At 37.3% G+C, this 25,753-nt stretch overlaps 1 protein-coding gene across 4 annotated transcripts in view; it reads left to right on the forward strand.

The window, feature by feature from the left end:
- Positions 1–25,753, forward strand: part of HDAC9 (histone deacetylase 9) — a 1,023,935-nt gene that overhangs the window by 444,907 nt on the left and 553,275 nt on the right. For all 4 annotated transcript variants that reach the window (XM_056118063.1, XM_056118067.1, XM_056118065.1 and 1 more), the window contains exon 3: positions 20,223–20,285. In XM_056118063.1, the coding sequence (XP_055974038.1) occupies positions 20,223–20,285 (63 nt within the window). The remainder of the gene's footprint in view (positions 1–20,222; positions 20,286–25,753) is intronic.

Below are 25,753 nucleotides of genomic sequence, written 5' to 3' on the forward strand. Positions count from 1 at the left end.
ATTCACAGTAACCAAAATTAATTAACAGCCCATGTATGCAAGAACAAATTCTCAGAATAAAGAAATTCTGGTACATATATAAATGAAATATTACTTGTGCATGCAGTCATGTAATTTGTTGCTCTGTGAATATAACAGGAGAGTTTCATGCTTTGTGAAGTGAGACAGAAGAAATCAAACAGTTGCAGAAAGTCCTCTTTCCTGTGGGGGATATAAAGAAGCCTCATAAGAGCCCAAAGCAAGAGAATATAAGAAATTGTCTATGGAACAGAGCTTACCTTGGCAGTGAGATGGATGGTGGGGGACAGGGAGTATTGAAGTTACAGGATGAGGGAGACACTGCGAGTCAATGGAGAAGGGAAATAGAAATCTCATGGGTTTAGAATATTAGAATGGTGTATGCATGAATCCTATCATTGACAGTATATAAAATTATAAATCATGATGATCAAAAATAACATTATTACCCAATACTTGGATCCACTGGATTTGAAATGTTTTTCATTGTGGGTTATTATTATTTATTACATGAGTCTTAGTAAACTTGAACAAAGGTCATATATGGAATGAACATGAGCTTTCATTTTTAGTGAATGGCTATTTATTTATTTTTTGGTCTTGACATACACCTGTCCATGCGTAGAGCTGATTCCTGGCTCTGTACTCAGGGATCACTCGTGGTGGGACTCAGTGACCATATGGAATGTCAGGAAGCCAACCAAGATTGGTCCTAGGCAAGTCAAGCACTTACGCACTGGTACTATGACCCTAATATGAAGATTTGAACATATTCTTATTCACTTGTTCATTTGTTTACTTTGCCCAGAAGCCCCAGGGTCCACCACCAGTGAGCAGAAGGGTACAATTTAAGGCCCATGTTGGGCTTACAGGGCCGCACCTGGTGGGATGTGATTACCTCCATCCTGGGGATGAAACCATACATACCTGGGCTTTGTACTCTTTCCCTCACCCCTGGTCATATTCTTTTGTTTTGATTTCTAAGACTTCTGAAAGTTTGCTTTTGTTTATGAATTTTTCTGTCTCTTTAAAATTAATTTTATAAGTGTGTGTAGCCATTTGCTAACTTACTCTTATAAATCTCTCTAGCACCTGATAAAAAACAGTGGCTCAACCATATGAGTAAGGTTCAAATCATCAAAAAAACCTCTTTTTGTTGTTGTTGTTTTGTTTGTTTGTGTGCTTGTTTTGTTTTGTTTTGTTTTTCTGGTTGGCAGCGTGCAAGGCAATCGCCCTTCCTGCTGTGCTATTGCTCTAGCCCCACATGGCAGAGCCTGGCAAGCTCCCTGTGGCGTATTGTCGTATGCCAAAGACAATAACATTAACGGGTCTCATTCCCCTGACCCTGAAAGAGCCTCCAATATGGTTGTTGGAGGAGACGAGTAAGGAGAGGCTGCTAAAATTTCAGGGCTGGGATGAATGGAGACGTTACTGTGGCCTGCTCGAGTAAATCGGTGAACAATGGGATGACAGTAATACGGCGATACTGTGATACTGTTATAGTTACAATGTGTGTGAAGTTATTCTTTTTAAGTTCATCTTTGAGTTGTTATTTCCTTTAAGAGTCCCTATTTCTAGCAACACATTTTCCCTTTTTCATCCCTCTTCCCACAACATCCACTTCCCTTACTAATCAGTTGCCAACAACTTGTGAGAATTTTTTTAAATAAAAGTAAATTGATTTGTAATGTGACTTTAAGACATAAATCAGTAGTCTTCCATTAATCTTTTCCATAGGTTATTAGAAACTGAGTTTAAATGAAATCATATTAGGTTAAACATGGATTAAACAACACTATTTAAGGTTCTGCTTGAATAAATTAGCACCCCCCCTCACCCCCAACTGATCAACTACTATACAATCCTATCAGGGATTAATGCTAAAAGCTAACAAAAGTGAACTATAGATACCTTGATCTAGGTGATGAAGTTGTAATGTTGCATAGCCAGATTGAGGTTGCATCTGCATCTTTGCTTTTCTCCCTGACCCATCTGTCCTCTTATATTATAACAAAATTATCAAAATTCAGACTTAATCAGAGACATTGTGATGAATTTTACTAAAGCCAAATGAACTAATCCTCCAGATGGATCAGTACCTTCTCCTGACCTTTGGGTCATGGCATTCATGTTTTGCTGGCTAGCTTTTTGGGAGAGACTGCTGTGAAGAGTCAAATAGAAAAGACACAAAGGCAGCTAGATAAGAAGGAATATTCCAAAAGTGGCATTTTCTCGGACTGAGAGAAGCACCTCCTATATGTTAGAGCTGTAGATTTGAGGTGCAAGGGTTATGTGTTTCCAGATTTTACACCTTCTGTTGTACCTCATGTTTCTTGAATTAAAAAAGGAATTACAAAGTTAGGAGAATTTAAGAGTACAAAGGTACAAAGTGAATTGTTGATTTGTATGAGACTTCTTTCCAGGAGACCAGAAAGTTAGAAATATTCTAATAACTTATAATAAGAAATGGAAAGGAGGGCCAGAGAGAGAACATCAGATAAGGGCCTTACCTTGCACATGTGACTGATCCCCTGGTTTGATCTCCTGTACCGCATATGGTTCTCTGAGGACTTCCAGGATTGATCAATGAGCACAGCCAGGCAAGGCTTCAAAATTGAGAGGGGGCGTAGGGGGAAGAGTGGAAATTAAAGGGGGAAAAAAGCCATCAGAAGTCATTGTTTTTTTTTTGTTGTTGTTTTTTGGGTTACACCCGATGATGTACAGGGGCTACTCCTGACGGTGCTCAGAGGACCATATGGGATGCTGGGAATCGAACACGGGTCGGCCACGTGCAAGGCAAATGCCCTACCCACTGTGCTATTGCTCCAGCCCCCTATTTTCATTTTTGAAGCTAAAAATGAGTCCCTACACCAGTGAGTCCCTTGTGGCTGGGTCACTTTCGCGCTGCCCACCTGAAATGCCTCCTCTGTCTCATTGTGCTTCATCTCCACCTTGGCTCCTCTGCTTCGGTCCTGCTTAGTGTTTGATGCAGCCATTCATAGACTGAGGTCGGGGGGCGGGGGGGGGGGGGCTCTCGCCAAGCCAAGCTGCTATTTTTTGATTTTGTTTTCAGTGAAGAATTCTGCTAATTCCAATGAGTAGTTACAAGTATTAACAATAGTATCTGATGATGATAATGATGACAATGATGAAGATGGTAGAATAATTAGCAAATAATGATTTTGAATAGTTTATTAATAACTTCATCATCTCATAAGATTGCTAGTTAGGATTGCAGGTTTCTCAGTATAGATTTCTTTGGGCACAGTTATTCTGTTGTAGTTGTCATATGTGTATGTTTATAGGTTTACTGTTTGTTCACATCATAAAGTTAAAGAAATAAATACAGGATGCAAGGCCTGATGTGGAGCCAGAAGCTTCTGTGCTTCTGGCCCTGCTCGACATTTTCTCTGTGAACTTGGGGCAACAGATTCTGCTTTTTCTGGCAAGAGAGAGATCAAACTGAAAATAGGGTTGGAACCACGAACATTGGTATACTTCACTCTGTTATGGGGATTCCCTGGCTGCTACATTTTAGGGATAGCTGTCCAACTCTTTCCTCCATTTGTGGTTAGTTTATTGTAGCATTGTAGCACTGTCCTTCCATTGTTCATCCATTTGCTTGAACAGGCACCAGTAACATCTCCATCTTGAGACTTGTTGCTACTGTTTTTGGCATATCGAATACAACACGGGTAGCTTGCCAGGCTCTGCTGTGAGGGTGAGATACTCTTGGTAGCTTGCCAGGCTCTCCGAGAGGGGTGGAGGAATAAAACCCAGATCGCTGCATGCAAGGCAAACACCCTACCCGCTATGCTATTGCTTCAGAGGCTAGTTTATACATTTTAAAATTTCGCTTAGTTCTCCTTCAGTAACAAATACTTGAGATGTCACCATATATAAAAATATTAGAAGTAACTGTGATAGAAGGAAAATGTCATATTAGAGAACTGAAACCACAAGTTAGAAAGGTATTTAAGTTGGTGGCCCCCTGCAGGTGGCTTATGTGAGGCGGAGAGGAAAGAGATGGCCACTTTTCCCGATCCACTTCTGCACCCCAGGGTCGATTATGAAGGCTAGGACTGCTAAGTCTGGGATGAATCCCATTAACAGCATAGACCACAAGCCCCACCAACCCCACTACCTTACTGTCAAGCTATGTCTGACATCCAATTTATCCTTCTTAACATGGGAATTAAGCCCTACCACTGGGTTTCTCAGGGAGTTGTGGATTCAGCTTCGAGCGAGGAATTCACTCTTTCCAGGAAAGGTACAGTCCAATGCCTTACCCAGGGCTTCTGGGTCCTTGTCTCTATCACTGCAAAGAATTTCAGAAGGAGACAAGCAGTGAAGCAAAAACAGATTTTATTTGGAGACTTTTTGAGAAACAGCGAGAGAGAAAGCGGGAGAGAATGATGTGTTCAAGAGAGCATACATGCTTCCCCCAAAATGGAGAGAGCACCAGTACACATCTCAAGAGGGGAGAGCGACACATGTGCTCAGGCACCAGATGTGCTTGGCCATGTGGGCACAAGCAGCACATGGGCTTGGGTGGCATATGCTTCCTCTTCCTTTGTTCAAGTTGGCTTTTATAGGGTTTTTCTCAAGCTGCCCCATGTGGGGCTTTCTAGCTAGATAAGAATCCGTTGCTAGGCTGGTTGCCAAGGGGTAGAGTTTGGATGGTCTTTAAAACTCGTTTTCTGGAGCTCTTCCTGGAGGGTGCATCCAGCATGCTCTGGTCTGGGCTCACTCCAGGTAAAGGTCTCATCAGATATTAGTTCCTGGATCCATAAGGTGGGTCCTGACAGCCTTCCAGTTAGGTGATTATTTCTAGGAATCCCTTTGCCATGGGAGCCCTTCCCTATCTAGCTGCCCACGTCAGTATCCTTTTCCTTCATATTATGTGAAAAGCTCCTGCTTTTTTTTTTTTTTTTGAGCTGCATGGCACATTTCAAAGCCTCAGTTCTATGATTCAGAAGACATGATTTCTATGTGTGGGCCATAAGATCAACAGTCAGGTGTGCCTGCTTCTCCTGCTCACTCACTTTTCTGCAGCACGTATCCCCATCCTTCCATTTGTGCTCACTTCACCTCAACACCAAAGGACCTTCTTTTCAGAAACCTTTGAAAGAAACAACATTTCTAAAGGGAAAGAAGAGTTATTGTGTAAAGGAAAAAATAGACTGCAAATTAAAACCAGAGCAAAGGCTAACGTATTTTATAAGATAGTCATCAGAAATATATATATTTTTGCTGCCACTGCAGTTTTCTCAGTAAAATAACCAAAGGAAAAAGAAGATACTGGATTCTGTATTTGTTCTAATAGAGAAAGATGAGAATCATGGAAATGTATATGCTGCTGATAAGCTAAAAAATATTGTGCTTAGGTTTGGAACAAGAAGAAATTTTACATTTGATTGCTAATGGGAGAAAACAAAGATGTAAAAAGGTAAAACAAAGATGTAAGATGTGAATGACCTTACCTTTTCACAGTCATTAATTACCTTTCTCAGGGAGAAAGCAATGCTTGTTGGTATGAAGGAGTGACCGTTTGAACAGGATTGGGCATTTTAAGGAACATTGATATGAAGTTAGACTGCAGTTATTTGAAGTACCTTATGATAAGATGAGGCAACTTTACAAAAATTTGAAAGAAACAACATTAAAAAAATCTATTTGGTAATAGATATGTTTTAATTTTTTGTTAAATGTTTTAGCAGACACCATTGTTATTCTGATCACAGAGAAATCCTGGGAAGTCAAATGTTCTAAAACTGTTTGAAAATACATTGTTATTACATTAAAGTTCAAAATTAACAGATTTTGTTACTGGAAAAACTGATAAAGTATAATAAATGCCCATGTGTTATATTCAGTAGCACAGATTCAAGATTTCACATAGCATTTTTCTCTTTCTTATCTACTAATTTGTGCCTTAAACTTTTGTATGTCTAAAAGCCAAAGTACTCTACTATTTAATCTACAATTTATTTGAAAATAGAGAAAAGAATAATTTTGTTTTATTCTCATTCAGAATATGGCCATGATTCTATCTCATGAGATATGAAGGTCTCTTATTTTGCAACTAGGAATCAGTGCATTGTTCTGTACACATGGCTTATTTGTTAGCCTAGAGAATAATATTTAAAAATTGAAATCTCAATTCAAATTTATCTTACTCACTTTGTACATACTCATTATTTTCCCCTAGAAAATAATAGAAATATTTGTAGTTTACTTTACAATGTTTTGGTGATATTTGATCCATATCCAACAAGTGCCCAGGGATTACTCCTGGCTTTGCACTCGGATCACTCCTGGAGGGTGTCTGGGTACCATATGGGACGCCACGGGGGTCAAACTCAGGCTGACCACATGCAAAGGAAGCATCCCACCAGCTCTTCTAATTCTCTAGCCGTACATTTTACCAGGTATTAACTGATCTTGTTAAATATGGATTATTTGAGTTAGAAATAAAAAAATGTAGGTATGACTTCAAATATTAATTTTACGGTACTTTTAAATAATGTGCCATAATGGTAGAATATTGAGTACCTGTTATATTCTTTCATAACGATATTTTACATTCACTATTTGTAGCCATCAGCAATGTTACAAGTCATACACTGATATGCTTTTTGACTTCATGTCAAATTCAGATGGTTTCAGATCTTCTCTATTAAATAAGTAACATAATTGAGACTTTCCTGTAATTGTACCTTTATACAAGAAGAGATCACTGCACTGTCCTCCCGTTGTTCATCGTTTTGCTCAAGCGGGCCCAGTAACATCGTGAGACTTGCTACTGTGTTTGGCATATCAAATATTTCATAGGTAGCTTGCCAGGCTTTTGACATGTAGGTGAGATACTCTTGGTAGCTTGCCGGGCTCTCCAAGAAGGGCAGAGAAATCAAACTCCGGTCGACCTACCTGCCGCGTGCAGGATAAACGCCCTTCCTGCTGTGCTATTGCTCCAGCCCCTGATAAACACATCTAAATTAAAACCTAAAGGCAATTTTTTTTCTGAATTTTTTCTCTTTTTGATTTAGAAAATCTGTGACCATACTGAAAGTCACTCAGAATGTAGAGTGAAGTTTCTTATTGGAATTTTGATGTTTTTAGAACAATTAAATTGCACCCCTTATTCTGTAGGGGAATTGCAAGAGGCATCGTACTAGGGATTAGAGAGCCTTTAGATAGGACTGAGAAGAAGACAGACAGATACCCTGATATTTCACTCACTGCTGGAATATAAATATACAAAGCAAAGGCATAAACAAAGCAAAAACAAACCCTTACACTTGACAGCAAAGGGGTTGATTATCAGTGGGGAAAAGAGGATGGATCATATGGAGAGAATTGATTTGTGGTGAGGGTAGAAAGTGACTGTACATTTGGTGGTGAATGTGGTGTGATGATATAGTTAGAAAGATGATAATCTATGTACCTGAAACTTATGCAGTATTGTAAGCCTGTATTTCCTGAATAAAGAAAAAAAAGCACAGGAATAATTGTTAAAATTTTCATAATGTCTTCTTAGTAAAAATAGTTTCCGTGTGGAGATGGAAATGTTTTGAATAAATTCTGTAGACTCTTGAATTTTAATTTCTTGTGTTTTATTTTAGGAAAATAAGACACAATATAATTTATTCTATTCTGTTATGTTAATGATCTAAAAGTTGTTTATGCTCTGATTCAGAAAAAAATAGATATTAGTGCAATTATTATATATTTTTGCTCATGGTGGTGTTGATGTAGGCAGGTAGATTAGGAAAGGCAGTGAAATTTCTGGGAAGTAATAAAGCCACCGATCCCAAGTCTGACCTATCCTGTGGATACAGAAAGCAAGACCTGATAAGACCTTCTCCAGCAGCCGACCACCACCGCTTTCTACAGAAAGAGCCTGAAGGAAATTACTGGAAAACCCTCAATTCCTTGCTTTAATCTGATTAACCCACAGCTAGTCCAGATCAGAGAAGGTGGGACCTACCCTCCAAGAGAAGATCCAGCCTGAACAAAATTGTCAAATAAAGGAGTTTTCAAAGAGGTTCATCGACCACTCCCAACTCCAACCATTTAGCAACAAACCTAGCAACTGACTCTTAACTATCTAGAAAGCCCCACATGTGAGCAGATTTGAGAAACCCTGTAAAGGCACCTTGAACAAAGAAAGGGCAGGCATATGCTGCCTGAGCCCCATGCTGCTTTAGTCCACATGGCTGAACACATGTGTTGCCCGAGCACATGTGTCACCCACATCTCTCCTCTTAAAATGTGTACTTTCATGCTTTCATATCTAATGCTGGTATGGGTAGAGAGGCTCTCTCTGTCTCTGGAGACCCGGTGTTCTCTTTTGAGTATGTAACTCTCACTTTCTCTCCCACCTTCCTCTTCCCAAAACCCTCCAAAGAAAATTTGTTTTGCTTCGCTACTTCTCTACTCTTGAAATTCTTTTCTGCAAGGTGAGGCAAACACCCAAGAACCCCGGGTCTCAGAGTGGCAGATGTAGATCTGGAAAAAGTGACTGTCTTTCTCCTATCTACCTCAAGCCACCCTTGGGGACCCACTGACTTCACAGTTGCTGTTGGAGGCGAGAGGTGAATGAGCTCTTCTGAAAGAGAAAAAGGAAATTCCGGAGAATAGATGTGGAAAAGGATAGCAGAAGGTAGAACTGGGAAGGATGATACAGAGGATGATATAAATTGTTTACCTGAAATGTATCTGTGAAAATAAGGATTAATGAAAGTGTTTAGATATCTAACTTATTGTAAATTCACGTGATTTGTCCCATCAATGCATAGGGCTTCTTTGTTGCAGGGGCACAAAGAATGACAGTTTTCTGTTTTTAACTTGTTAGTGACTCTCTGAGGAAAAGATATATATTAAATTGCTCAAATAAGGGAATGTGCCTGCCACAGAGGCGGAGGGGGGGAGATGAGGGGGTAGTGGGAGGGATACTGGGAACATTGGTGGTGGAGAATGGGCACTGGTGGAGGGATGGGTACTTGATCATTGTATGACTAAAACGTAAGCACGAAAGTTTTTAAGTCTGTAACTGTACCTCACGGTGATTCTTTAAGTAAATAATAAATTGCTCAAATATTTAGTGATTTATGTTATGATAGGTATTGGGAGTGAGGGCCTCTTGTTCATAGCTATTCAGGTTTGTAGATGAGATAACCTTTGGGAAGACTTCTTAAGGACTGAACAAATTTACTATGCTTTTTTTTAAAGCTCTTCAGAAGGTGAACCAGCAAGAGCTCTTATCTCCCTTCCATAAACTTGCCAAATGTTACCTTTCTTTGGAATAATAGATAAAATCTCCAGAACTATGCTATCTTCTAAGGGACATGGAAGTTATTATATTCTGGTAAACAGAAAATAATTTTCTTGGATGATAAGAAATTGAAGAATATTCTAGATCAAGAAAAGCATGCAAAAAAGCATGACAGAATGAAGATTTTGTGAAATTATCTGTTTCTGAAATTTGAATAAAATGTAAAGTATTAAGTTTCTTACTTGGGATGTGTTTAGAAAGTGAATGCCTTAAGGGTCATGGATCTATGAGCTTGGCGTTGATTGAAATAAGAAATACCTTATACCAATTGGATGTGTGAATAACTTATTATTAACATGCCCTATTGCAAATGTTTGAAATTTAGCTATATACACATTGCTTTAAATAAACTTGATCAGTAAAAAATTAAATAAACTCTGTTTTAAGTGTTTTAATTGAACAAGAAAATTATGAAATCTGAATGTAATTGCAATATTTACAGATGTAGTTGCTATTTACATCTTATTATGACATCTTATCATCTCATTCCTTCTTTGGACAAACTGGCAGGCTACCGAATGTAGCCTGCCCCCACGGCAGAGTCTGGCAAACTCCACGTGGCGTAGCCAATATGCCAAATACCAGTAACAATGATGGGTCTCATTCTCCTAAAGAGCCTTGAATATAATCTCAGGGCTAGAATGAAGGAGACATTACTGGGGCCTGCTCGAGGCAATCGACGAATAACAGGATGGTTGTCATCCGTCATTCGTCAATATTCTGATAATTTGATTGAACTTGTTTACAGGTTTGCTCTCTTAATGTATCAGCTTGATCTTTGTGGCCAGAACTGGAGTTTTAGGTTGACTTTTTTTAATATTTTCTATACTATATTAACTGGTGTAAATTATTCATATTGCAACTCTCAAATATAGTATGCATTCAGATGCTACACGAGATTATTGATTTCTTTCATAATTCCATAAATTTCCACAATAACAAATGTTAAATGTGCAGCTACATATAAAGAAAACCTTTTTAAAATAATGCAAATTTGAAATTTGAATCATACCAAACAGTATCGGAGGGACAATATAGGGTATGAGGCACTTGCCTTACATGCAGCTGCTTCTAGTTTGATGAATGTGTGAGTACCATCAGGGATGGAAAAAAAGAAAGACCCAGGAGGAGGAGGGAAAAAGAAGGAAAAGGAGGAGGAAGAAGAGGAGTAGGAGAAGAAGTAGCAGCAGCAGCAGCAAATAGCAAAGATCAGTATGTTAGTTTGATTTAAATAAAATTTTCCCAGAATTCAAATTTTCAAAGCCCTGTAGTAAGAAAAAATAAGAAGACAAAAGCTTCTGTTTGTGTATTGAAATAAGATTTCTATTAAGTGTTAATGATCCTGTAAGGCTCTGGTATTTTAAATAAATATAGTTACATTTACATATGTAAACTTAGGTAGGGTAGATTAGCCAAGGTTGATTTGAATTTCAAAGTAGATACTTTTATAAAGGAAAGAATGTTTTATTATCAGCAAGAACTATTACATGACATTTAGAGCAAAGGCAAAGATTTCTGGTTAATATTTATTGATATTTACACTGAGACATGTTAATATATATCATGCTTCAAAATAGTTTTCCTATGTGAAATAGTTTTGAAGTCAATAGATTTCTACTTTATAAATAGTGTATTGTGTTTTGAGTTTCTCAGGTGGCTTTTCTGGTAAAGTTGAACTTGAAGACAGATTATATTTCTTTCTAAATTTTAAGTCAGAATAGCATGATCAAGGCAATTCATCAAGTGAAAATGTAACATGTAGACATTAGTCAATACAATTGATAGAGTATTTTAGAAGCTCTGTCAGTTACAAGATCCATTTCTACAAAGTGGATTTTTCAAATGCACTTTCACAGTAATTGCCTATTGCCAGTTTCTTTAATATATTCACAACAAAGGTATTTTAATACTTTGTTGTTTCATTTGTTATTCATTTCATCTATTTTAAGTTGAAATAGATGATGCTAAGGAATCTAGGTACAGTTATTTCTACTATAGTCTGATGTGTCACATTTTTCATTTGTTTCTTTTGGGGATAAGGTCTCCTAAGCAGTGCTCAGAATTTTCAGGGATTCTTACTGGCAATTCTTTATTCAAACATTTAATTATGTTTTTTTATTGAATCACCGTGAGATAGTCACTGGCAATTCTTGGCCAACCAGGTCATCCATTCAGTGCAAAAACCATAACATGTTATGCTGCTTGAGCTCATTTTTTAAAATTTTATTTTATTTGTATAAAGTAGTTCATAACATTTGATTACATTTAACACTTGAACACAAATCTCCAATCCCACCACTATTACACATACCCACTGCCATATTTCAGATGTTTCCATCCTGAACAGCAACCCCTGCCCCAAAGCAGAACCAAAATAATTTATTTTGTATTGTTTGTTATGAATAAACCACTGAAAATGATCCAAAAAAGTTTCCTCTGAGGAAAGAGTGTAGACTGTTATATTTCACCCAGGGGCCATTAAGCCCTTCTTTGAGTTTACTAACATGTTGTTAAAGGTTGAGCCTTGTGTGCTTATATGCATGTATGTGTGTGTGTGCTTGTGTGTATGTGTGTATATACATACTCTCTATATATATTCAATATGCCTAACACAGTAACAAGTCTCATGATGGAGACATTACTGTGCCTGCTCAAGAAAATCAATGAACATTGGGAGGACAGTGCTACAGTGCTACTCTATATATACATGTACACATATACATATACACATACATACCCTATATATACATATACACATTTATATACACATATTTATATATATTTACATATATATGTATGTATGTATTTGTAAAAATATATTTCCCAGAGTCTGCAAAACCCCCTGTGGCGTACCCAATATGCCAGATACCAGTAAAAAAAAAAAATGATGGGTGTCTTTCTCCTAACCCTGAAAGAGCCTTGAATGTGGCACTTTTTATAATCTCAGGGCTAGGATGAAGGAGACGTTACTGGTGCGTGCTCAAGGCAATCGATGACAACAGGATGATCGTGATCGTAATATTTCCCTCTAAGATTGGCTGCCTTCTACTTTTAACCCCATCAAATGTGGTGTGCTACTCTTGGAATATTAGTGGTGTGAGGTATGAGATGTCTGCACGGTCCAGGAATAGGTTCACTCATGGGTGAGACTTGGCCTGAGCATGTGGAGGGTGGGCTTTGAGCGTGGAGGTGGTTGTGTTCTGGAGGTTTCTGGCTGCTGGGACTGGGTTTCTTGGGGTTGGGAAGGGTCTCACCCGCACCCCTCCGGGTCTGGCGGTATGGCCATGCTTGTAGTTTTATGTTCTCTTCCAAGAGCTTTATAATGAGTCTCTGGACTGTGGCCGTTGAGCTGCTTGCGCTCTTAAGTTGCTTGGCTACTCAGGCCGCTCTAGTGATGCTGAGACAGTATACAAGGCGTCACCCTGTAATTCTGGGAAACTGTATGGTACCCAGAATCAAACCCAGGTTGACTTCATGCCAGGCATCCACTCTAACCCAGGCGTTATCACCTGTTCCCTATTTGTATCTCTTTCTCATATTGTTGGTGTCAGGGATCATGCAAGTCAGCACCCAAGCTTTATCACTGATAGCTCTGTCTAATCTTGTGTGGGGTTGGTTATTCTCTACTGTGAGACAACAAAAAGGGGGAAAAAATACAAAAGATAAAATTGCAATTAAATTGCTCTTTATTCCCAGTTATTTTTCTCAGATAAGCTCTTAGCTTTTTAAAATTGTGATTTATTATTAATGTGAAGATAATTGAGATTTTAATAATTAGATGCAATTATACATGAATAATAATAGTATATAAATTACTGGCTCCAGATGATTAGCCATTTAATAGAATATGTTGTAAGAAATATATTTATTGCAAAGACATTTATCCATTGACATACTGTACACAGGGCATTATGCTATGCTCTAATGATAAAACAAAAAACACTTATTTTAATTTTCTGAATAAAGCATCTACAACCAGGGTTAGAAACCCAGTATTTAATTAAATACAGAGTTATCTTTAGAACTTATATAGTTACTCAGAAAAAAATAGCATTTTCAATTATTTTAATCATCTCGTATTCAAGGTCTATAGTGTATTTTATTAATAGTAAGCTTATTAATATAGTTGCAATTTATTGAATTTTTGTTTGCCAGGTCTGAATATGATTCTCTATAATCCACTTAATAACCCTGTAAGGTTTTTTATTTTGAATTCGTGGTTATAAATTAAAACCCAAGATATAATGAAGTAAAATCTGGAGTTACATAGTTTCTTCCCAAACTCTTTAGTAATTGGCTTGACTGTTTCTCCTAAAACTAAAATTTCCATGAAAGTAGAGGCTTCCATGCCTGTACACATTCATGTCTGTAGGGCTTGCATTGTGCTTGTAAATAGTAAAATTTAATATATGAACTATTTTCATAGCAAAAGCAAAAGAAGCTTCTTTTTTCTTTTTTTTTTTTTTTTGCTTTTTGGGTCACACTTGGCAATGCTCAGGGGTTACTCCTGGCTCTGCACTTAGGAATTATTCCTGCTGGTGCTCAGGGGACCATAGGTAATTCCTGCTGGTGCTCAGGGGACCATAGGTAATGCTGGGAATTGAACCTGGGTCGGCCACGTGCAAGGCAAATGCCCTACCCGCTTTACTGTCGCTCCAGCTCCAAAAGAAGCTTCTTTTGATTCTATGAAACAACCATTAAGCTTTTCTTGTGTCCCCAGTTATAAGAGTGTATAGACATAATCTTACTGCTTTCACCTCAGGCTGGCTAGGCCAAGCTCTACACAGAAACAGTGATGAGCAACCAGCAAATATTCAGAATATTATGACCCAGATAAAGGAATTTAGTGGACACAGCGGTACATTAATACCTGTCACCGCATCCCATGCTCTTTTGCCAGATAGATTTTTTTCTAGATGATCCTCCTCAGTCTTTTCATACATGAATATTAATAGTCTTCCTCAGTCTTGTACTCAATTTAATTATTTTTATTTAAAAAATTGTTCTCTAACAATACTGGCTGATTTGGAAGTATACCCCAAATTGTAATTTGTATATTGATATTTTTAGTCATGTAATTATTGCTCTGAAAAAGATGACCTAATCTGCTGATTCTCAAACTTTATTGCACATTAGAATCCTTTGGAGGGCTTAAAAAATACAGATCATATCCCCACAACCACCAGAGATTGTGATTTCATAGGTCTAGGACAGACCACCAATTTAATTTCTAACAACTTCTCAGGAATCCATAATACTTTTTAATCTGCCCCCTCCCATAAAATAAATCCTGATTTAAAGCATCCCATATGAAAGTGTTAGGGAAAATGTAATTTTCAAAGCAAGGTTAGCAAGTTTGAGTTTCTTTTTTGCTGTTGTTTGGTTTCCATATACGTGAGTCATGCCAAAATTTCACAGATGATGTGTGTTCTCAAACTCAATCAGTTCTTTGAGCTAAGCATCATATCTGAAGACTATTTAGTAGCCAATTATTTGTTGTAGTGAGAAGACTTGCTTCTAAATTGAACATCTACTATTGACCAAGAGTGGCGATGTTCCTTCAAGAATTAGAACATTCAAGCCTTTTAGGAAAACAGTATGGGTGTTTCTCAAAAAACTAGAAATTGAGCTCCCATTTGACCCAGCAATATCACTTCTGGGAATGTATTCTGGAAATGCAAAAAAAAATACAGCAGAAATGACATCTGCACTTGTATATTTATTGCAGCACATTTACAATAGCCAGAATCTGGAAAAAACCTGAGTTCCTGAGAACAGAGAACAGATATCTGGTTAAAGAAACTTTGGTACATATGCATAGTGGAATACTATGCAGCAGTTAGAAAATATGAAATCATGAAATTTGCATATAACTGGTTCAGTGTGGAGAGTATCATGCTAAGTGAAATGAGTGAGAAAGAGAGAGGGACAGCCATAGAATGATTGCACTCATTTGTGGAATATAAAGTAACAGAATGGGAGACTAACACCCAAGAATAATAGAGATAAGGGCCTGAGGATCACTGGCCTCATATGCTGGGGGAAAAGGCAGCTGGGATAGAGAAGGGACCTCTAAGTAAATGATGCTTGGAGGGTTCGCTCAGGATGGGAGATGCGTGCTGAAAGTAGACTATGGAGCAAACATGATGGCCATTTTCTACCTGTATTGCAAATCATAACACCCAAAAGGAGAGGGAGAGAATAAAAGGGAATAAATAAAATAAAATAAAATAAAATAAATGTGCCTGCCACAGAGACAGGGGGGTGGGTAGGGTGGGGGTGGCGGAAGGGGTACTGGGAACATTGGTGGTGGAGAATGGGCACTGGTGGAAGGATGGGTACTCGATCATTTTATGACTGAAACGTAATCACAGAAGTTTGTAAGTCTGTAACTGTATCTCATGGTGATTCATTAAAAAATGAAGAGAGAGAGAACATTCAGGTAAACTACTCTGTTAAAAAAACAAAAACGTATTCCCTATATTGTCCCTCTTTGTTTAATTCCTTGGAACTTCATACAAATCAACATCATTACCTATAGGAAATATGCATAATTACATTGCTGTGATGATCATTTGAGGTGTAAGGGGAGAATTCTTTCTAGTAAGAGAACAAGGTTAGAGAAAGGTGAGCAGAGTGGTTCTACGCCTTGGGTATAATTGGTAGTCTTCTTGCAAAGCCCAATACAGTACATCAAGCAGGTGACTTTTAAGCTGTACTGTAAGTAAATTCAAGGATTTAGGACTTGAATAAAAAAAAAGAAAAGAAGTCTTTGAGGGCTACAGAGGAACAGAAATCATTGTGTAGAATAAACAAGCTGACACCACCATTTTTATTTCTCTCTTTGTGAACTAATGCATTGAGAAAGCCATCATAAACAAGGGTCTGAGGATGTTTCTGAAGTTTTTGATGCCATTTACATTCAGTTACATATATTTGGGGGTGGAGAACTGCTCAGTAATCATTGGGAATTGCAGCCAGCAATACTGAGATGGCAAGAGGTACCAGGAATTGGAGTAGTAACTTCCGCCTTCTAAGCATGTTTTCTAGTCCCTTGAGCTGTCTCCTCAGCCCTATTATATATATTTTTTGTGTTTCTTACATAATGACTATAAATAGTGGTAATTTTTTATGATCACTTTTGTGGAGAGTGTGGTCGTGGTCAGAGCTTAGTTCTGGATCTGTGCTCAGGGATCACTCTTGGCAGAGGTGGAGAAACATATGGGGGTGACAGGGATTATGGGGGTGACAGGGACAGCAGTGTACAAGGCAAGAGCCTTATCTGTTGTACTATCTCACCGTTCCCTTCATGATCCCTTTTCAATGACATTTTGCTTTGGCACTTCCTATACATTATCTTTTTTTTTTTTTATTACATTGGAACCTAGGTTTGTTTTACATTGATTTTTGTTTTTAATGAATGTTAGGTAGAATACTTAGATCAATTTCCAAAAGGTTTATAAAACTGATTTAAGATTTGTTATATTGAGATTTTTAAAACTCCTCTGATCTGGCCTGATATTTGTGTTAATTTCCTGTGATTTCTAGAATAAAATATAGCATCTTTTTCTCTACAAATCAGTAAAATTGTTTTCAAAAATTACCATAAAGAAACAGTCCTATTTCTTCAGCATCAATAGTGAGATAATATGAAAATAATTTACTTAACTTTGGATAAGTTCTTAGTTGTAAAAACATTTGTGTGTTCTTAGACAATAGGACTGTGGTAATCAATATGCTTGGTGGTGGTTTTATTGATGTTCATTTTCCTCTCAGAAACAAGTGGTATTTGTTTTATGATAATTATCCAATGTTTCATTCTAAACTATGTTTTCATTATGAAGAGTTGAAAGACAAGATTGCTAATGGAAATAAATGCTGAAAGAATGCAGGGATGAAATGTAAATAAACCTCATGTTAAATAACTTGGCCAAAATGAAGAAGACACATTATTTATGCTATGTTATGTGGAATGCCCTTTCCTGGAACCTCTGAGAAATAGGATAATTACTAACTCACTCTTCTAGAGTTTTGTTTTATTTATTTTATGATTACAAGTACTTGGAGATTTATTTTGGTAAATTATAGTTTAGGCTATAAATTGGATGTTAAAGGACAAAAGAGTACATTATGTCAATACTGGGATTTTATTATCCTTATATTTTTCACTCATTTAATATATTCTGCACAAAACCACTGTGAAACCATTAGACAGTGGTGCCAATTTTCCTTGGTATGTAATGTTAAGATTTACTCTGAGTATCCCAAATGATGGTTTGAATTCTCTTCATGAGGATAAGGAACTATTTCCAGGACATAAATGCTGGGCCTTCTAGGTTAGAATTTAGGCAAGCTTTGAGACAAAGCAAGTTTCTTTAGTTCTAAATTCTTTAATAAGTGCTATTGGAGCATCTGGAACCTTCCACAAGTCTTTGCACTGTCTTCCAGTATAAAATAGTGTGTTTCTTTATACTAGCAGATTGGCTTTAAAGTGATTTTTACCTCAGAATAAGATGCTGTTGTTTTTACATTCCCCCATATGTAAAACAAACAGAAACAGGAATCTTTGCTCAGATTGTGGGCAGAACCTCTTTTGCAGAATCTATGAGGCCAACTTCCAGAGCCCTATTCCTGAAGGAATGGAGTTTGAACCATCAGACAAGCTTTACCTATTCAAGTACCATTTTTCAAGAAGTTGAAAGGAAGGAGAAAACACACATTTCTCCCCAGTGTGCTTTTCTACTTGATAAAATTTTCCCTTCTTTTCACCCAAACACTATGTCCTCTTGTTCTCTTTCTCCTGCCTCTTACTCTGTGACTGACCAAGATTAAAGAAGGACGTCTGATTATTCTGGGGAAATTGAATCACTTTTGCTTATTCCTTTTCTTTCTCTCGTGGCTACGTGGCAATATATTTCTTATTGATACAGCTTATTAAAGGGACAAGAACTCTCATTGATGGGTGGATTATCAACTGTGGGTGTACCCTTGGGAGAAGTTAAGTGCTCTCATTCCAATTTGTGGTGAAAAATTATGTCCTGCATAGTGGCCCAAGTGATAGTGCAGCAGCCAACCTGAGTTCAGTCCCCAGCATCCTGTATAGTCCCAAGTACCACCAGGAGTACTTCCTAAGTGCAGAGACAGGAGTGACCCCTGAGCGTTGCTGGGTGCACAGACCCCAAAACAAAAATTTATTTCCTGTATAGGAAGAATGCAATAAGTGTATACTTGAAACTACAATATTTTTGTTCTTTGTACAACAACTCACTTTATACAATAATTTTATGAGTGTCACTCAAAAATTGACCAAATATTTAAAATGCTATTTCTGCAAAACAGTGACACCTATATTTCAGGCAAAGGATGTAGAGATGAATTCAGAACATTTGTAATTGGGGACTAACCATATATAGTTACTGATCCACAGGTGCATTGTGTCAGTAATTCTTCACTCATCCATAAAAAAAAAGAAAAAAAAAGCACCAATGCTTTCTTTTCCTTTTGCATGTAAATTGAATTAGGCCCTAGAGTTAACAGTTTCACATCCAAACTGTATATGTTGTATTTTTAACCTTTAAATACAATAAGAACTGAATGCAGTAAAATTGGTGGTGCTGTCAAAATCACATTGGGATTTGTGAAACGGACAATTGTCTTATATAAATAGCAAGTGAAAAAAAAAGAAGTCAAGACAGTTCTTCATAAACATTTTATTCTGGGGTGTACTTGTTTTCTGGAACTACCTCTACTAAATCTCCTGTCAGTCTTGAAACTAGAAGGCAGAAAAGCTTCTAGTGCTACAGCCAACTGCAGTGTAGCCAGAGAAACAGGCAACAAAAATAGAACACCAGGATTGCTATGCGTGGGTGAGGCAGAAACCACATTATGAGCAAAAGCTTCCAGTATTATTTTAGAACCAATACAGAGCTCTGCACTTCTTTCCTCTCTCTTCCAAAAACACATACTACAAAAATAAAATGAAATTAAATGTATGTGCATTTGCCCTCTTAGTGTTATGATGCTTAATTTTTTCTCTTCCTTTCTTTGGAAGCAAATTGCCAGGATGGAGACAGTGTTTATAGCAAGCATGGAAGGAGGAAAGAGTTAATTGCTTTTAAGGCCCTGCAATAGAGAATTATGGTTTGAAAGATAGAGGCTGGACAGCTGGGTTTGCTGGGGTATTTTTAAATGCATTAATGCAGGCTCCAATCACTCGGCCATGCTTGACCTATTTTTGGCTCAGGCCGACCATTGTTCTATTTCTGTGCCTGTGGGCCATGCCGTTGTTGATTCATATGCAAATGGATTATCACTGGCTTTAGCCAACTTGAGCTGAGGGAGACCAGAAAGGGGGAAGACGCACACCAACAGATAGACGGGGTACAGGCTGAAGCCACTTGCTGGACTAAGTAAGGGTTCTTGCAAGGAAACTCTAGCAGCCTGAACAACGATAAGCCAGGTTTAGTTGGTTTCTTTTTCTCGTGGGTAGAATTAATATTTTTCTACTTATTCTGACAAAGCAATAAACTTGAAGCACATTCCTATTTCCCACCTGCTTTTAGTTTCCGGGATAACCTAAACTCCAGAGAGGCTTAGCATCCACTTGGTCCTTTCAGCTTTGTACACAGGTTGGTAACCTAGGAAAAGTGGCTCCAGAGCCTTTAAAAAGTGTTTGTCCATCTTAACAGAAAGGAAATCATTGTTGAAGTTTTTCCTCGGCTGCTTCTCCCCAGGGAGGGAGGGAGGACCAGTGAGGGTAGCTCCTGGGGCCCGTGCACAGAGCAGAGATGAATCTCTTGCAGCTGAAGTAAGAGTGATTAGAATATGCTGCAGACAATTTACGAGAGTGACTCGTGTTTTTCCTCAGATGGGGTGGCTGGACGAGAGCAGCTTTTGGCTCAGCAGAGAATGCACAGTATGATCAGCTCAGGTAAGCTCCTCTTTCATAACTGAGACATTTTTTATGGGAAAGGGGGCTGGCTTGGGAAATGCAGTGAAGAAAAGCACCTCTTTTAAGGATATGCTTTTCCGAGTGGATGTTGCTATTTTCTTGGTGCGTCTGTAGGGTTTCACAGAGATCCCTTCCATGACTGCCTCTGTGCATATTCAGTCTGTTTGGGAACTGCTGCTTCTGAATGAAATCACAAAGCTTCTGATGAGGGATGAGACTGAGATAAGTAAAATGTAGTGTGTGTGTGTGGGGGGGGGGGGGATGTTTTGCCTTACTATGCAGCTAAAACAAGGAGCTCTGTACTGATTGTGAGCGTTTTCGAATGGGACTTTAAACATCAGGTAAGTTCATATCGGGGCTTCAGTTTAAGCTGCAGCCTCCGCTAGCCTGATGATTTTATTTTTACAGTGTGCATACAAGAAGCACATCTATTTATAGACCTACCTTCTGAGATGTGTTTGCTACGGAGTTGTGAAGGTACTTTCATGTGGCTTTTTTCTCCTTAGCACAAAATGCAACTATTTGGGATGAAATGAAATTATTATTAGCAGATGGTTATTTTAATTTCCTTCAGAGACATTTGGGAAGTCTGCCATTGTCAGACAGATGCAGTGGCATAAGACACATATAGAAGTGTTAAATACAGGTGTATTTTAAAAAAGAATAATAGTAGCAGATTTGGCTGTTGCTAGTTTTTCTGTGGAGATGGTGCTTGTCATTTTATCAATTTGCGTTTGTTGGAAAGAATAGACTCCAGACACTATCACTTAACTTGTAATTATCGCTTTTCATATTATCTTCCAACAGCTAGTTTCTAAAGCTACCGGGACTTTTTGTTTCTGGTTCTGATCTAAATGCTTCAGTTGAATTATCTGAAGGTTCTTTCTGACATCTTCGAAGTTCTTTTGGGGGCAGAATCATAGTTCTAGATCACCAGCTAGATTTCCATAGAATGTATCAGAGAGCAGCGTTTTACTGGATGGAGCTATATGTGATAGAAATATTCCACAGGTTGGCATGTCTGTTTTCATGTGGAACATCTTCCCTTTAGAGAACTATATTCAGAGCAAGGTTTGTCTTTAAACTTGCTTATTTATGATGATTTTAAGACGCTTTGTTGACCCAATCTTCCTTTGTTACAGAATAATAAAATATCCAGTTTATACAATCAGTGTGTTTACATTCATGTGACAAAAATTCTGTTAATTGGGAGTGTCTGTTTAGCTAAAGAAATTTAGCAGAATTTAAATACAGTGTATTGACGTGTTGACTGTGAAGTTGACAAAAGCTTGTCTAGGGGTCAGCCAGTGGAAATGATGGAACTTGTCACTTAGCATTTTATTTTTCAAAGGTGAACTGACTATAAATAGCTATTGCAGCTCTCTATGCAATACTATAGTCTTTTAGTCCTTGCCTCTGTGCTACAGGTTTGATATCACTTATTGTAGAAATTGTGCTTTCTAAACAGACTGTCTACTGACACTGAATCTTCAGGTGTTTTGCAAGTGTCATAATTTCTCAGTACCTTTGATCATTGCACTCAGCTACTCTGTTTCCAGGTGGAATTGTTATTTTCTTGACATTTAATGATTTATATACAAGACAACAATATTTTCATGCATTACTGTGCTTGAGGCCCTTGCTGCAAGTGTTGGTCTGCAGGAAGCAATAACATTATCTATTAAATGAACAGTAGTATATATTGACTATAATTCCCAAATGTGTCTGATATAAATAAGGAAGCCCACGGTATACTTTTTTTCAAATTAGAAATGTTAAAGTATTTGTATCCTTCTTACCACACCATGTAACATTAGATTTTATTAAATATAATATGTCCTTAAATTCAGTTCATCCAATTTTTCTTGTGTACTTCCTCTGAGGTACTGACTTAGAATAATCACGAATATTTTATAAAATGCTGATACCTAGTTTTCACCCTAAGGTTTCTGCTATCATTAGACTTTGGGATTTTTGAAAGGATGCTTTTGAGCAATTCTAAAGTGAAGCAAACTTTGAGATTCACTGCTGTGGGGTAAATAGAAGGTTGTTGACTGTACATATCTCTTGTGTTTATTCTGTAAATTAATTGCCAACTTAGGGATGTGTTGGATGGCTTAATTCAGCTTCCTTTTGGACCTTGGCATGATGCAATTGATTGGCTTACAAATGAACAGTCTCTTTGGATTCTGGGACTGAATGGGAAAAAATGGTGATTGGGAGCAATAAAAAGTATTGAAAAGAGCACTGTTCTAGGAGTCAAATCTGTGTGCCAGCAAAAGCACTGCTTCTAGCCAACAAGGTAACTGCTTCATTCATCTACAAACTGAAGAATAATCATGTCTTCCTGCTACCTCTTGGCAGCTTGTGAGGCTCAAATGTAGCAGAATGCTTTAAAAGTATGTTGTTATTCTTTTCTAGTGAATAAACTTGGGATTCTGGCTCTTAAATGCTATGCCTTATCTTACTGAACAAACCTGATGAGTTAAATTGCACATTGCATGGGAAATGTTTTTTGTTGTGTAATCACTTTTCTTTAGTTACTTAAACATTGCTTATTTCCTTTGTTTTCCTGGTCTGGTAAAAACTCAGTGCTTTCCTGTGCAATCTGTGACTATAAATTATAGCAGCTAATGTGCCTCTGTTCTGTGGAATGTCTCCTTATATAATGTTCAGAGGCAAATAAGTTGCAAAAGATGCAATTGAACTGTGAACTGCCAATGGCAGATTTCTTGAAAGTAATTGTTTAAGAAAGCTTATTCGGTTTGCATGCTGCCAACCCAGGTTGGATCCTCAGCATCACATATGGTCCCTCAGGCACTGAGAAGAGCGATCCCTGAGCACAGAGTCAGGAGTAATCCTTGAGCAGAGCTTTGTGTGGTCCAAAAACAAACAAAAGCTCTGTTTTGTTTTGCTTGTTGTCCTAGCTAATTTGTATACTATGCATTAGTATAGATATGTTTTCTCAGAGCTCTTTATTTAGTATTGCGATTCTTTAACATTTTTCCAGTTTTTCCTCAAATTGATCCCAATTAGATTACCTATTTTTGATGGAAACCAGGTTCTACAATATAAAGCTGGAATTGAATGTCTTCTTAGCCTAAGGGTTCTAAAATAGTAAATATTGGGGTTCACTCAAAAGGGTGAGGTGTGCATTTTGCTAAGCCAGACTCTGATTTTGTTACTTCTGTGGAGCAAAACAAGTGATAACTGGCAAACACTAAAATATGAACAAATATTGACTCAGGTCAATCAGCGATAGCTGGAAGCAGAAGGTGTTTTCCAGTATCCAGGTGTGTTCTGAGCATGTTCCCAGCAGAAAATATTGGGATAATTAATATGAAGAAATTTCCAGAATTATTATGCCATTAGTATGAAATTCATTTATAGTAAGGACAATTTATTTTCATATTATATTCTAATTAAAGGGTATAAAAATATTTAAACCTAAGGACCATATTTCTGGTGAGGAAAATATCATCACGCCTTTTGAGAATCCCTTTTCCCTCCACTTTGATGTATATTGTTGAGATAGGAACATTTTAGATTCAGTAATCATTTATGTCTACTTGGAAAGTAAAATCCAATTATGAAAATGTAAATCAGCGAAATACTGCTGTCATGTCAAGAATCACTTTGATATTCCCTGTAATTACTATTTTGCCATTTTCCAACTCAGGTTATCTTCACTTTCAAGACTGCTATAACTTGGGATATTTGATAGGTAGTAATCAAAGAGTTGCTTATAAATAAAACCCTTTGAGAATGGGGCAAAAAATGAGTATTTTTATATTCCTGTGGTGTATAAAGGTGACATCATTGTTACCTCAATTAAGTAACAAAATTCAACAAAACCCTTCAGAGAACTAAAATGAACACAATTTCTAGATTTTAAACTGCTTATTTTGATTTTTGAAATAAAAAATTGAAAGAATACATGTTCTATAAATTTTTTGCCACAGATAATGGAATAATGATAAAATACTAAATGAATTAAGCCAACAAGCATACTTCCTCCCACTGAAATCATTAACAGTAACTAAACATTAAGAAAATGTTATAACCTAATACTATTCCTCAGTAACTAAAGTCAGAATAAAACTTTAAAGTAGACATCATTCAGTAGAGAAATAACAAAAAAATGTAACAGAACTAAAGCCTTCTTAGAATTTTTTGATAAGTTGACAAATTACTGAAAATGCTTACTGATCTAGTTCTGGAGAGAAGCAAATTAAGAGAATAGATGACCTCAGTGACTTTGTTTTAGTAGTTTTTTGTGGTTGTCCTGCTATTGTTTCTTGTGATGGGGAAACAGTTGAAAGGATTTTGAAAGAAATTTTTTTAATGGAGGGAGAGCAATTCTCAGTCTCCTTGAAGAAAAGGTTTCAGAGCAAACAATTTTAACTATGGAAGTGACCCATAGCTTCTTGCAATGAAGTATCCTTTCCCAGTAATATTATCAGTAGTTCCACCAAGTAGAGAACAACTCATTAAATCCATGAAATTATCTAGTAATTACTTCCCACAAATTAGAGCACCTTAATAAGAATATAAATTCCATAACAAGAGAACGATGATGGGATAATAAAACAATAGTTGGCAATGTAAAAGATTTTAAATTTAGAAAGATAAATTGAGAACCAAAAAATCATGATCACTGTAGAACAAACAAATTCATTAGAAATAGAATGCAACAGAATACACGAAGGAAAATCTTCAACAAAGAAGGCTTAAGACAAATAGAATGAATGAAAAAGAGAAATAGATTAAGATGATTGGAAAGAAGTCAATAAATAAGAAATACAAAGATGATATAACAAAAAGGATTATTAATGGTCCTAAAGCTGATATTCCAAAACACTGAAACAGGACAATTTTAAAATAAAAAAAAATGAGGACCCTCCCAGGGTGGGAGAAGCATGCTAAAAGTAGTCTATAGACCAAACATGATTGCCACTAATGCCTCTCTTGCAAAACACAGTACCCAAAAGAAGAGAGAGAGAACAAGGGGGAATACCCTGCCACAGAGGCAGGATGGGACGGGGGGGGGGGGGGATGCTGGGACCCGTGGTGATGGATGACGGGCACTGGTGGAGGGATGGGCACTTGATCATTGTATAACTGAAACCCAAGCACAAAATTTGTAAGCCTATAACTGTACCTCATGGTGTTTCACTAATAAAAAAAGAAAAAAAGAGAAAAAATATAACATCACTTGAAATGAATAAAAAAAGTTGCAGATTAAAAAGTTCTTGTCTTTAAGGGAATTGGCTGTAAATAGTTAACACAGACTCATGTCCTAAATGGGCTCTTGCTATTCCAAGTGATAAATTATTCCTCAGAGGTCCAAATGGAAAAAGTGAAGGTCTATGGTGGGGAGGCTGGAAAACATATGGGACTTGAGATGTCTTATCAAATGTAACTAATGCACCAGGCCAGGAGATAAT

This window comes from Sorex fumeus, unplaced genomic scaffold, assembly GCF_029834395.1.
Source record: "Sorex fumeus unplaced genomic scaffold, SorFum_2.1 ptg000037l, whole genome shotgun sequence".
Classification (NCBI taxonomy): domain Eukaryota; kingdom Metazoa; phylum Chordata; class Mammalia; order Eulipotyphla; family Soricidae; genus Sorex; species Sorex fumeus.